The following is a 14,662-nucleotide window of genomic DNA, read 5'->3' as shown; positions in this document are numbered from 1 at the left end:
AAATAGTGTTTTTATTCAATGCTAATACCTAATGGCTAACTATAGCAATTGTTATAGTCACCACGGCCGACGCGCTCACGGCTACCTATAACGATCGGGTTAATATTTCTTCCGATTTGAAAACCATTATTTGGGCGCTATTCTCACGTTTGAAGAAAAAATAGCATATATTATGCGGAGCTAAAGTAACTTCTTACGGCTCGTCAGTATCAAACACTGGCTCGCCATAAAAAGTAATATTTTAGCTCCTCATAATATAATATACTATTATATCGGACAGCCCCGGTATAGGTAATTCTAGTATACACCCTACGCATACGGAAATGAACAATAACGGACAGGGTTTTTGAAGAAAATTTTGGAACACGTAAATCTTGAAGTTATTTACGAGGCTTTAATTTAAACATTTTGTATAAATCATAGGCCGAATAACAGAAGTATTTGACTGCATTTTTAATGCAATAGGAAATATTTTCGTGCGGAATTTGAATTATTAGAAATTGAACTTTTATTTACATCATTTAACGTGTTTTTTGGGATCTCGCCTATCTCGAGGTGTTCACAAGAACCACAGTCAAATGAATAGTGTATAGGTAATGATAAGTACTTTATTTAAACAACGGTACGAGTACTAAAGCATATTAGCCCGACAATTTTTTGTGGGACGATGGGGATGGGGTCTAAGTGAATGAGGACTGAACGCACTCGATGACTCGAATATACAATTTGCTGTTTGCTATAAATAGTTTATATTACTCATCTTATGTCTAATACGGTTGATTGTCTATTTGCATTGTTTCTTTATATTGGTCTTGCTTCGATAATAATGATATTGTTATCTCAGGATAAAGTTACGTTGCTGGGTGCATCCAATCTGAGGCGGTACGGCAACAAAGTCCTACTACAACGCAACTGTCGGATGAAGGTGTTAAACCAAAAAAATGTTAAAATTTACGTACAACTGGCCATCGGCGGCCAGACAATTGCCCAGCTGCAGAAACGGGTGCAGCGATGCAAATCGCCTAATTTTAGTTACAAATTGGCCAAGGAAGTGGTTCTAATGATTGGAACAAATGATATTCTTAGGGTAAGTGCACATAGAAAGGAAAAAAAATCCTTCTACATTACATTGTTTTAGAATACGAAATACCATATAATGAGGACGGGCCTCTTGCGTATATTGACATCTTTAAAAAGTCAAGAGGTCCGGAAAGTATACTTGTGTACGTTGGCGCCCATTTTAGGCGCCACAGAAACCCAACGCGCGGCGTTGGATCAGTACAATAATTTTATTAGGGGTTACACAGATAGTAAGTAGTCTCATAATAGTGTTTTAAATAATTTAATAATTCAATTTACAGGACGCGTCCAAGTTTGTGATATAAATGCAGCCCTTGGTGGAAGAAGGGAATGTTTTGAGACGTAAGTATATTTCATTTATTTGTTTCGCAATCACCATAGATTTTTTTATTATAGAGACGGCATACACCTCAACGGCTACGGGCTACAAGTAGTTCACAGTGTCTTGCCCGGTGAATTATTGTTATAGATTGTTTTTTTAGGCTAGTAGTTTGGTGATGGGTTAGGTTAAGTCATTCGTATGTTTAAGTAGTTTTTAGTTTGGTGATGGGTTAGGTTAAGTCATTGGTAGGTTTAAGTAGTTCCTAGTTTGGTGATGGTTAGGTAAGTCATTGGTAGTTTCTAGTTTGGTAGTTGGTAATTGGTAGGTTTTAGTTTGTGTTAGGCTGTTTGGTTATGGGTAGGTTTAAGTTATTAACGATTCTCGAGATCGTTTATAATTTTGTATTACTGTCTGTGTGTCTGTCCGTGTCCGTGTACACGATAACTTTGCTTAGGAGAAACGTCCGATTGCTTTGAAAATGTATACACGTTCTTAAGGGCCGCAGGCCGCCATTGTTTTTCGGCTACGTATAATTCGTGGTAAAAAAGTTTCAGCCTCAAAACGAATTCGAGGATCGCTCGGTATTTAGTTTTATCGGATTTTTTCATGTATCTTTGTTTGGTACTTCCGGATTCTATACTCTCTTGCGTTTTTCTCTTGTTATAATTTTAAGTTCGACCAGCTGCTTTGTGGGACAGCGGTGAAATCCCGTCAAAGAAGTTGGGCGTAAATTAAGTAATATGTGATTTGTAGCGGTGCATTTCTTTGTATTGGCCGCAGAGGGTAAACTTGACCACATGTATTCGGAAATTGCCGAAAAGGAACAGATCCTCTGAGGCCGCCGTAGAAATCAGTTGTATAGGTAGCATTTGCGATAATAGTTATATTTAATAGTTTTAATAAAGTTGTACGCCAGTTTAGTTTTTTATACATAATAAAGCCATCTTGAAAATAAATTATAATTGAGCTAACACTCTGTATATCATTTCAATAAATTATTAAATATGGCACAATCTTGATGCCATTGGGCGAGTAAGTTTTGTCTGAATTAAACGATAATCTTATACAATCAAACTTCAAGTTTTTGATTTCAGATGTGAATAGAATCAGTATCTAATAGTTTATTTTACAGACTGATTTATGTACTTACACATATGTATGTAACGTAAAAATACTATGTAGATGTAAACCAATAAACTGTACATTATGGTATTTTATATTATTAAACATGTAATGTAACCAAACAATTATTGATAAACAAACCAAGGAACCTTGACCTATTTTCCATCTTTCTACCACCTTCACCTAATATAGGTACCTAACACCACAGACAACATGTTGTCTGTGCTAACACACACATATAGATATAGATACATAAAAATCTCCTAATTGGGGACGGGTTAATAACATCCTTGTTTTTTCTCCACAATAATTACTCAATTCAAAGATAATGATTTTGATTCTGATGTGTTTGCTCAATATCTACCGCCGAAAGAAGTTCGCTAGTTCGCCTTCGTTGTGCAGTATATTATATTATATTCTACTTTGATTGTACGGTATACTAATTACCTACAGGAAGTAATGATGACCGTAGTTATAAATAGATTGTTCATAATGAAAAATGAAACTTCCTTTCCTTGAAAACAAAACATTCCGCAAGCACTTCATTTTTATATAAAGGTGGAGAAATATCCCTAATATATTTATGTCACGATTTAGGACAGAAAACAGGTAACTATTTTAAAAGTATAGAGGACAAACTGTTTTTGCAAAACGTACCCAATTTGTAACAATAGCGATTGTTGTAAAATTCAGACAAGCGGTGCATCTATAATCCCTTATATAGGCAGATAAGAAAATAGAAATGCAACACATTCTTAAAGGACACTTTATTACATGGTCCCACGCTCCCTCCGCGTATCTGTAGGTATACCTATTAACACCGGCCCATACCTTTGAATATAAAATATAGGCCCATACGTATTTGGCAATTAATTTAAATTGTGTATATTAAATTTATGAGATGAAAGTGTCTGCTAGTCCCTCAGATAATCCCTTTGGAATTGTGTCCAAATGTTGTATAGAAAGATCGCTGCCATATCAAGGGCTCCAAGTATTGAAGGAACTAATCAATTCCCGAAACGCCTAGGGGCTTAGTTCTGATAAGGGATACGTAAACGCGTTTTAGGGCGCCGAAAATCGCTGCTGGCATGTTCCCCACATAGAATTTTCAAAATGTAATTTTTTTCTTAATCTACAAGGGCACCTGATTGTGTATGCCGAAGCTCATTCGGGCACCAGGCCTAGGGGCTTAGTTCTGATAAGAGATAAGTAAATGCGGTATGGGGCCCGAAAAATCGCTGCTGGCATGTTCCCCACATAGAATTTTCAAAATATAATTTTTTTCTTAATCTACAAGGGCACCTGATTGTGTATGCCGAAGCTCATTCGGGCACCAGGCCTAGGGGCTTAGTTCTGATGAGAGATACGTAAACGCGTTTTTGGGCGCCGAAAATCGCTGCTGGCATGTTCCCCACATAGAATTTTCAAAATGTAATTTTTTTCTTAATCTACAAGGGCACCTGATTGTGTATGCCGAAGCTCATTCGGGCACCAGGCCTAGGGGCTTAGTTCTGATAAGAGATACGTAAACGCGTTTTTGGGCGCCGAAAATCGCTGCTGGCATGTTCCCCACATAGAATTTTCAAAATATAATTTTTTTCTTAATCTACAAGGGCACCTGATTGTGTATGCCGAAGCTCATTCGGGCACCAGGCCTAGGGGCTTAGTTCTGATGAGAGATAGGTAAATGCGTTTTTGGGCGCCGAAAATCGCTGCTGGCATGTTCCCCACATAGAATTTTCAAAATATAATTTTTTTCTTAATCTACAAGGGCACCTGATTGTGTATGCCGAAGCTCATTCGGGCACCAGGCCTAGGGGCTTAGTTCTGATAAGGGATAGGTAAATGCGGTATGGGGCGCGAAAAATCGCTGCTGGCATTTTCCCCACAGATAGATAATAGTTCAAAGCGTAACTTTTATTAAGTTATATTAGTTTGCTGTTTTATTTGCAGATCTTCTGCTTTAAAAAGCGTTTCTTCGTACTTTACACGCCACTTATGTCTTAAATCTGAGTCGTTATTATATTTTCAATATAGGTATTTCGTTTAATAGTGCAGATGATTGTAATGCTTTTTTAAAATAAGTAAGTCGATTTTACTGAGGGGTGTATTTATATTTTAGTGTTCTCGCATTTTAAAATCACATTTTCTTATAGATGATCTCGGTTTAATATTTTAGAATCCCTGGTTAAGTGGGCGTGGTTTATAACGCGAGAGTGGTACAGTGTTGCAACCTCCTAAAATCGCTGCTAACTTTTCGCTGCCAATTTCACTACCGTGTCGTAAGGCACTAAAACTCGATCACTCGATATTAACGTTTTTATGTCGTTGAAAGCCTTTTCACATTTATTTGTCCACACAAATTTAACGTTCTTTTTCAACAGTTCACGTAATGGCGCTGTACTTGTCGAGATATCAGGTAGAAATTTGGCGTTTATACATCGTAAGACCAATAAAGGAATGTACCTGTTCGGAGTTGATCGGGCGTGGCGCATCTACAATGGCTTGAACTTTATCCTTCGTTTTCTTAATACCAAATTTCCCGATTGTGTGCCCTAAATATGTCACTTCCGTTTGAAACAACTTGCACTTGTCGCGATTTAAATGCAAATTCATCGAGCGTAATTTATGTAAGCAGGTGATTAACCGCTGTCGACATTCCTCAATTGTACTACCTGTGATAATAATGTCATCAAAATACACGGCGGTGCCTGGAATGTGTGAGAATGTTTCATCCATGATACGTTGAAATTCGTTGGGTGCGACTTTAATTCCAAAAGCCAATCGATTCATGAGATAGACTCCGCGGTGCGTAGAAATAGCTTGAATTTTTGAGCTTTCTTCGTCCATTTTGATGTGGTAATATGCTTTATGTACATCTAAGGTGCAATAATATACTCCACCTCGTAATCTGTTGAAAATATCTTCGATTAATGGGATGGGGTATCTTGCCTCGTGTAAATTTGGATTGACTGTAGCTTTAAAATCTACGCAGAGCCGTACTTCATTATTTGATTTCGGTACGATTACTAAAGGTGATCCCCATTCGCTGTGTGTAGTCTTGGTAATTATTTGTTGTGATTCCAATTTATCAAGCTCTTTATTTACTTTATCGAGTAACGCATATGGCACTGTACGGTTTTTTAAAAACATGGGCTTCGTGTTTTCGCGAATTCGTAACGAACACTTTATCCCGGGAATGCATCCTATTTCTGGTTTAAACAGATCTGCAAACGTAGAAAATATTTCTTCCGCACAATTTGAATTGGGAGACTGCACTTGTTGAACTGCGTAGGGCTCCTGTGGTGTACGATCACTGGGATTTGTATGAGTTATTGATAACCCTAGAGTTTTCATCCAATCTCTTCCTAAAATCGACGTTACATTTCGATTAATGATATAAAGTGGTAGTGTTGCACCTATATCACGATATTGAACACTTATCTCCGCTTTTCCGTATGGAGTGAATGGCTGTAGTGTAAACGAACGAAATTGAATGTCCGCACTTTGAATAACCGCACTTAGCTTTAATTTATCATAATTGCTCTTCGACATAAACGTTACAGGACTGCCAGAATCAATTTCGAAGTTGGATTCCTTATTTTCTAATTGCACAGCAATTTGAAACTTTCTGTCAGTGTAGTTAACTGAGGTGTTCAAAATATTTGGAATGGTGACAACTTGTAGCACATAATTTGAACTTGAGCTGCTTGAAGGCATTGGGTCATCGAGGTATTGTACCGAAGCATTGCGATTCTTCCGATTTTTGAATAACGTAGATATGCAGACTTTAGCAACATGCCCGGATTTATTGCACGAATTGCAATGCAGTTTATCTTGCGAGATTCTACATTCACGTGATGAGTGATTTGCCAGTGCACAGCGTAAACATAAGTGACCTATTCCTAGATAACTGAATTTATTACGTGTCTGTGAATTACAGCGACTTTGAGAGTTTGAGGAATTTCGAACATGATCGCTATTCCTGTTACGGCTGCGGTTTCGATGAATTTTCTTGTGAGATTTCACTTCATTAACTTGCACAGCTGATTGAATAACTCCCGTTGGTAAGGTTGATGAACAGCTTGCCGCAAGATTCTCGTTATTCCTCTTTGATGCTTCGAGGGTGATCGCAAGTTCAACTAGCTCGTCAAATGACTGTTTTTGTTCGATTAATAACCTCTCGCGAATATTTGAATCTCGAAGGCCACATATGAATACTGGTCGTAGGAAAAGTGCCGAAACTGATCGTTTACAACTATCATGTATACAATTGAATTGACAAGGTATACTTAATTGCTTTAAGGAAGCTAGATACTCACTAATGGTTTCGCTTGCTGTTTGAGATCTCTTCATAAAATTGAATTGAGCTACGTCTATGTTTTGCCTTGGACATAGATGTTTCGTTAAAACATCTACAATTTCGGTATACGTTTTTGAAGTAGGCAAATCTGGTGAACATAGTGAACAGAGAAGTTGATAATATTGGGTGCCAATGTAGTTTAGAAGTACCTTGGCTCGCAGTGCGTTTCCGTCAGGAGTGGCTTGAATTCGATGGAGGTCAAACAAGTTTTCGAGTCGTTGAATATACGTCGTAAATGACTCTATTTTTCCGTTGAAGTTGTCGAAGTGTATCTTTGAAGCATCCTCTTTATCTTCCTGACGTGGCGTCTCTGGGTGCGGGGTCGGGTTACTAACTTTTTCCAGTAGTTGTTGCAAAGTAGCGATAAATTGGGTTAATTCCGTCATGCTGATTATTTATATTCGATGAGCAATAGCAATCAGGTAAAATAGTTTCATTGGATGGATCTTGAACTTGTGATATGTGGAAACGTGCTTACTCATTGCGTGGCTGCATCGTGCTCATCCTCGTTCCTCGTCGCCAATTTTGTTGTGATTACTGGATTAATCCGATTAATCAAAGAACATCTTTATTAAATTCATGAATAATGCAACAAAATTTTAGAACTCCTTATCCACACTCGAGCGTAGTACTACTAGCCACCTTCGCCTTCCTCCGCTTGTCCCTGTTGACCTTCAGCTGAATTATGTGGCTGTGTCTAGGCTGACGCTAAATGTGATTACATATTTACCTACATAAGAGGCGCTTTCTTTCGGCTACTTTGCAATCATGATTTCAAAATCGTGATCCCTAGGATCACGTTTTACGAAAGAAAGCGCGAATTTAAATCAAAGTATGGTTAAGTTTACGTAGTACACATTTGCATTCGAATTACGCATTTTTTGTTTGGATTATGAAAATAATTTATATTCAAGTGGAAGTACTTGCGCGATTATGCTCCTCTTCAGTTATAAATATGGACTAACCTAACATTTGAGCAAAAATATCCTTGCATTTATAGGTTAGGAATTCGTGATCATAAAACTTTTATGTTCAGTTTGTTCTCGATTTTAGCAATCATGATCATAAGATCACACTTCGAAAGAACGTGATTTGACAATCCAAACGCGTTTGGATCACCGAAAGAAAGCGCCTAAGGTTACAACATGTATTTACCGCATGCCGGCGGCAGTTTATATTTTGTTCCATCTGTAATTAATAATGTAGGTAGTTGGGAGCAAAATTTAAGTCAATTTTTTTACCTTCTAATTCAATTACATAGCAATCATCTTCCACATCTACAATACTTGCATTTTGAACGTTTTGCATTATAACGTAACGAATAAGAACTTCATGAAAATCAAAATACACAAAATCGTACACAACGAAGTGAGGTTAAATTGTTTACACTCGAGACTCGACCTCGCACTCGGCCGAAAACGACAACACGAGTATTAACGAACCGTTAAATTTGCAATTATTGAACACTTCCCTCAACCATCATCCAGCGTTTCGTGAAACCGCGTTACGATTTCATAACAATGACGTCACTTGTTCGTCGCCAAAATGCATTGGTTCCTTATACGCGAACCACATTCATCGCCAAAATTCGCCTCTGTTACGGTTGGACGAATGAAGCTGATTTTTTTACAGACTGATAGTTATAAATTCAATGACTTTAGTTGTCGCAAATTCCCGCCAACCGTTAACGATAAACTGAATAAACATAACCTTAAAAATTTACTCCTTTCATTTTAAATTGCTCTAACATACCTGAATACTCTGTTTCAATGGAAGAATTGCTTGAGATACCATTATTAGATGTTTTTGAGGCAGTGGATGAATTATTAGCGGCAAATATAGAAAACAGGAACATGGATGGAATAAGGGCAGAACGTTATCCAAGATTTAATCTCGACGAGTTAACTGATGAGGAAATCCGTCACTATTTTCGGTTTCATCGAAATGATTTGATCCCTCTCCAAGAAGCTCTTCGCATTCCAAATGAAATAAGAACTAACCGGAGGCATGTAACTTCAGGTGTGTAAATGAACACGCCGATAATAGGTCATGAGTAAAAACATTTTTAGGATTGGAAGCATTATGCATGTGTTTACGACGTTTATTAGCATACCCTAACCGGTTAAGCGATTTAGAACTTTTGTTTGGACTTATTGTATCTACAACCGAAATAAAACACAATCGTGGGCTCCACGAATTAGTCGTATATTTTAATGACTTCTTGACCTTAGCAACAATACCAAACACAAGAATACCAAAAACGACAGACAGACGAAAAACAACTCGCATTCCCGCGCACGGTAGCGTGGTCTGTCTTAACCTTACATTTTTCCTGTGTTGCCACATTTCTATTTTTATAAGGAAAATACATAACATTTTCCCCTTTCTTATTTCTATTTAACATACCTTAAAAGAATTATAAATCTAACCTGATTGGAGCATGCCGTACCCGATTACTGCGCCGTACCTCCGGCAAAGGTGATTGTACAGGCGGATTGGAGTTATTATCGTCACCACAATCATTTGCCACGACAGGTGGCGGTTGTTCAGGCTGAGTTTCGATGAGTAACGGCTTTGTGGCGGGTACTTCGCTTGAAATAGGTTTAGGCGACATATTTATAAGTGTGCTCTCAATAGGTACCCCAGGATTTACCAGCTGAGAATTGCTGGAATCCGCTTTCTCTATATCCCTAAATTTTCTAATAGAATTCACATGCTTATACAGAATTTTATCCTCTACCTTAACCAAATATGTTACCGCGCTCACTACTTTTACAATTTCCCCTATCTTCCACTTCTCATCACAATAAGGTCCTAGTTTCCCTACCAAGATCTTTTCACCTGTCACAAACATTGGGGGGTTCAAAAACTCATTGGCCTCCTTTAGTACTACTTGTCCTCCCTTCTTCGGTTTTAGCAAATCTATCCTTGTCTTAGGTTTTATTTTAAAAATCATTTCATTAGGACTACTACCTGAACTATTTGGTGTGCTTCTATAACTGAACAAAAAATTAACCATTTGCTGCTCCACCGTTAACGACGACCCTTGCAACAAATATTTATTAAGTGCACTTTTAACAGTAGCCACCTGTCGTTCAGCACTTCCGTTCGATTGTGGGTGATACGGGGGAGTCTTTAGGCACTGGACTCCATTTAGTTGGCAAAACTTTGTAAAATCGGTAGCATTAAACGGAGGACCATTATCACTCACAAGAGTATCTTGCAGACCAATAAACGCAAAGGTGTGTTTTAACTTCTCAATTGTCTGGGTCACATTAGTACCTTTAGACATTGGATGTATGTCGACCCAAAGCGACTTACTATCTACAATTAATAAGAAAGTTTTATTCTCTATATGAAAGAAATCGACATGTATTCGTGAGAATACATTCTCTGTTTTAGGCCAAGATACCAAATACTTTTCATGATTTGACTGATTTCGCTGACATACTGAACATGCTAGTATCATACTTTCAATATCTGCCTGTGAATTTGGCCACCAGACTACTGATCTGGCCAGCATTTTTGCTCTTACAATGCCTACATGATCCTCATGAATAAGTTCTAAGATGTAATTTTGTAACGCCCTTGGTACTACCACTTTGATGCCCTTCATTAAACAACCTTGTTCTATTGATAATTCACCACGTTTGGCAAAGTAAGGTTTTAACTCCCCATCAACTTTGTTTGGCCAACCCGTCTTCACAAAGTTAATAACTTTCATTAATATTGGGTCGGTTTTAGATACTTTGGCTACCTCTTGATACGAAATAGGCAACTCTTCCGTTACATTAAACGCATAAATGGACCCATCTACATGGGTAGGCTCCTTCAAAGGTAACCTTGATAGCATATCAGCCTCACACAGCTGTGTCCCCTTTCGATATTCAATTTGGTAACTATATGCCGAAAGAATGATGTTCCAGCGGATAATTCTAGAAGCTGACATTACTGAGATACTTTTGTTAGGGTTGAAAATCATTCTTAGCGGTTGATGATCACTAATTAAAATAAAAGGCCTCCCATATATGTTGTTGTGAGACCTAACCTACACTTCTGGGAATCCCACGATTTCCCTCTAGCTAGCTCAGTTGTAATTAAAATGAAAACAAAATTTTTATCCGCATCTCAAGGTCCAGCTGGATTCTGCCACCCTACAGCATTCCAACAATGACATAAATAGGTGGCTTAACCAAATCCTTAAATTCCAATATGAAACTTTACCCCCAGATTTAATCAACTTGAAACAAAGTAAGAGACGCCGACAATTACCTCTCCTTGACTCTAATAAACAAAACCTGGATTGCAATGACTGGTTTAATTTCAAACAAAAAATTGCGTAAATTTCTGTTTTACAAATTGTTACAATTTTAAACAGATAAATGACACACAAAAAAAAAAACAAATTACTCAAACATTACAAAAAAAAACAAGACAAAACAAAACACTAACTACTACTTACTTTTAAAATTAGTCCGAGTAACGTACTCCGATAAAAAGAGGTATCCGTACACAAACACGCAAACCAAACACTCAAACACCGACGTCTTCTCTCTTCGGGTACCCACAAATTCAAAATTTCCGTGTTTCCGCAAAATAAAAAAAAACAGGACGGCGACAAACTTCTTAAACTTCTCATAAATTCTTCTTAAAACGGCAGACACAAAATTCTAATTAAACCTGGATCCACTACGCAAGAAACTTCCACAAAATTCAAAAATAACGTAACCGAAGAAGCGCCGGTTGGCTTTTTAACGACCAAAAAGCCCCGCTCTCTTCAAAAATTTCCTATTTAAGCCAAAAGCCCTTCTCCTTTCTTCAACATCCCGCCCGCCAATCACGCGAAGCGTCGATTTTTCAACTTCTTGCTGAACGGCACGTACGCCCGGCAATTCTGCGAAGAACCTTATCTCTACTTCGCGCTATACCTCGTTAACGGCAAATAAAATTTAAAAAGAAATTTACATCGAAAAAAATTCTAGGAATAAAATAAAAACAGAACACTTCTAAGAAATTGAACCAAAACTATAACATGAAATTTACGCAATCCTGTGTCTCAAATTATTAATAACCCCCCCGGTTAATTCATTGAACTAAACAAAATTGTCACATCCAGACGCTCTATAATTTCTTTCAAGTTACAACTAAAACAAAATAACACAACAATGTATTTATGGAATTTTTTTACAGAATAAATTATAGCGAGTGCCTCCCGTTCCAATTGCGAATAATTTTGTTCAGCCATTGACAACGTACTTGATGTATAACATACAGGTTTTTCTACATCATTTTCCCGGTGACTCAACACACCACCTACACCATATGCACTCGCATCACATGCAACTACAATAGTTTTGCTTGGATCATAATGTGTCAGGATTTGATTTTTTTTTATTAATTCTTTGCTTAAAATGAAAGCTTCCTGGCAATTTTTGCTAAACTTGAAATCTACATTTTTCTCAAGGAGTTGATATAACGGTCGCAACTGTGAAGCTAGCATGGGAACAAATCTGTGGTAATAGTTTATGAGGCCTAAGTAGGCCCTCAGTTGTGTGATATTTACTGGTTCCGGTGCCTCGTTAATTGCACGTAATTTTTCCTGCGTAGGATGAACTCCCCACTTATCAATTTGATGCCCCAGGTAATCCACCTTTTCCTCAAAAAATTTACATTTTTCTATATTCACTTTTACATTATAATAATTGAGCCTTTCTACAACTAAATTTACATTTTTTTTCATCTCTACTACAGAGCTGGCTGCAATTAGGATATCATCTAGATAACAATTTACTTTTGGCAACCCACTCAACATTTGATCCATTACACATTGGAACAATGCTGGTGCACATGCAATACCATATGTTAGACGAGTAAACTGAAACAGTCCTAAATGAGTATTGATAGTTAAATATTTCTGATACGCTGAATGTACTTTCAACTGCTGATACGCGCCCGATAGGTCTACAACTGAAAAAATGGTACCGCCAGCTAAGGTTGCAAAAATATCTTCCGGTTTCGGCAATGGGTATTGGTCCACATTTAATACTTTATTAATTGTTACCCTGAAATCAGAACAGATGCGCACATCCCCATCTTTCTTCGGAACTACCACGATAGGCGAAGCCCATTCACTATACTTGACCGGTTTTAAAATACCTACATGTACCATCTGCTCGATTTTTTGTTGGACTTTTGGTTTCAATGCATAGGGCATATCGTAGGCTTTCTTAAAAATAGGCGTAGCCTCTTCCTTAATATTGAACTTAATTTCAAATTTACTAATAGGGTTGCACAAGTTTTTATCAAAGACTAACTTAAATTTGTTTGACAAGTCTTCTATTACATCTAATTTTTCCCTACTACTAACAGTATTTACTCTAAAACTATTTTTCCACTCTGGAAAAAGAATATTCAACCAATTCCTGCCAATTAAAGGCATAAAAGCTTTCTCAGACTGAATTACCGTCAATAGCAACTCGACTTCTTTGTCCATATGGATAACTTTAACTTTACATTCCCCCAAGGCTTTTATACTTTGACCTGTTACTGCATTTAACTTAAACAATACTTTACTTAGAGGTAGCTTGAACCGTTGCACAAATTGCTGGTCCTGCATTACCGTTTTACACGCTCCAGTATCAACCTCGAACTGGATTGGCACTCCATTCACTTTTAAGCTGATACAATGCGAATTGCTACCACTAATACCACGTACCTGATTAAGGCTAAACAAATCACTATTTACTTGCTCACACTTGACCATGCTGTTTACTGATGGATCTTGATTGAGCTCCTTCTCCTCGTGTAGTTCTCCCACCTTGGAGGTTGGACATAAGTCTTTTACATGACCAAACCTATGACATGCAAAGCATCTCCACTTCTTAGCGGGGCACTTATCCTTCTCGTGCTGTCTTCCACATTTACCACAGTCTTGACCTCGGTCTTGACGATTGGAACCTGAAGCATTTGCTTTCCCTCTTGTGAATCTATGCTGTTTGTTTAAGAAATTCACCCCACTGGAACCTGCACCCGCCTCAGATAAGCTTTTGACCTGTTTTTGTGCCAGTTCCGCAACTTGAGCCGCTTTACAAGCACTGGGGAAAGTCAAATTGTCATCTGCCAACAGCTTCCTCTGAATATTCTCTGACCGCAGACCACACACGAATCTGTCCCGCAAGGCTTCGTCTAAAAACTGTTTAAAGTTACATGTGCTCGCTAACTTACGAAGCTCCACAATATACTCGGCCACAGTTTGTTCTGCTTTTTGGTTACATTTATTAAACATAAAGCGCTCATAAATTTCAGAGACTGCTGGTTTGGTTTGTAATATGTTTTTAGTAATGTTACCACTTGTTGATACGACAGGTCGCTTGGTTTTGAAGGGGCTGCTAGGTTTTTCAATGTTTGGTATACCGTTGCTCCTGCTAGCGTAATGAACAATGAAACTTTGAAACCTTCCTCAATAACATTCACCGCAAACAAATGTTCCATCCTCTCTAAGTATGTGTCGAATTCTTCCGCTGTACCGTTAAAAGGTTCAATACTTCCTATAAGCGCCATTGGAACAGTCACACTAATTTCTAATTCGCTATGATTCTCGTCGCCAAGTATTGTATCTACAACCGAAATAAAACACAATCGTGGGCTCCACGAATTAGTCGTATATTTTAATGACTTCTTGACCTTAGCAACAATACCAAACACAAGAATACCAAAAACGACAGACAGACGAAAAACAACTCGCATTCCCGCGCACGGTAGCGTGGTCTGTCTTA

The 14,662-nt window shown here is 37.9% G+C and overlaps 2 protein-coding genes across 2 annotated transcripts; one reads left to right on the top strand and one right to left on the bottom strand.

Moving 5' to 3' along the window:
- Nucleotides 1-639: 639 nt before the first annotated feature.
- Nucleotides 640-2,556, top strand: LOC116159112. Its single transcript, XM_031472020.1, has 4 exons — nucleotides 640-1,087; nucleotides 1,139-1,310; nucleotides 1,362-1,422; nucleotides 1,477-2,556. The coding sequence occupies exons 1-4, from the start codon at nucleotides 764-766 to the stop codon at nucleotides 1,547-1,549; spliced, it is 630 nt and encodes a 209-aa protein (XP_031327880.1). The 5' UTR covers nucleotides 640-763; the 3' UTR covers nucleotides 1,550-2,556.
- Nucleotides 2,557-4,939: 2,383 nt separating this feature from the next.
- On the bottom strand, nucleotides 4,940-7,620 carry LOC116165858 (uncharacterized protein K02A2.6-like). Its single transcript, XM_031480572.1, has 2 exons — nucleotides 7,037-7,620; nucleotides 4,940-6,975 (listed from the first exon to the last, which is right to left on the bottom strand). Exon 2 carries the CDS (start codon nucleotides 6,878-6,880, stop codon nucleotides 4,940-4,942), a length of 1,941 nt encoding a protein of 646 aa, XP_031336432.1. The 5' UTR covers nucleotides 6,881-6,975; nucleotides 7,037-7,620.
- Between the last annotated feature and the right edge of the window lie 7,042 nt (nucleotides 7,621-14,662).

This window comes from Photinus pyralis, unplaced genomic scaffold (genome assembly GCF_008802855.1).
Source record: "Photinus pyralis isolate 1611_PpyrPB1 unplaced genomic scaffold, Ppyr1.3 Ppyr1.4_LG1, whole genome shotgun sequence".
NCBI classification, from domain to species: Eukaryota; Metazoa; Arthropoda; class Insecta; order Coleoptera; family Lampyridae; genus Photinus; species Photinus pyralis.
Note: the sequence above shows the minus strand (reverse complement) of the source record. Positions and strands in the feature narration are given on the sequence as shown.

Coding starts and splice junctions, on each gene's coding strand:
- LOC116159112 (XM_031472020.1), top strand. CDS start 764: ATGTCTAATACGGTTGATTGTCTATTTGCATTGTTTCTTTATATTGGT. Junction 1,311..1,361: donor TATTAGGGGTTACACAGATA/GTAAGTAGTCTC, acceptor TTCAATTTACAG/GACGCGTCCAAGTTTGTGAT. Junction 1,423..1,476: donor AGAAGGGAATGTTTTGAGAC/GTAAGTATATTT, acceptor TTTTTATTATAG/AGACGGCATACACCTCAACG.
- LOC116165858 (XM_031480572.1), bottom strand. CDS start 6,880: ATGAAGAGATCTCAAACAGCAAGCGAAACCATTAGTGAGTATCTAGCT.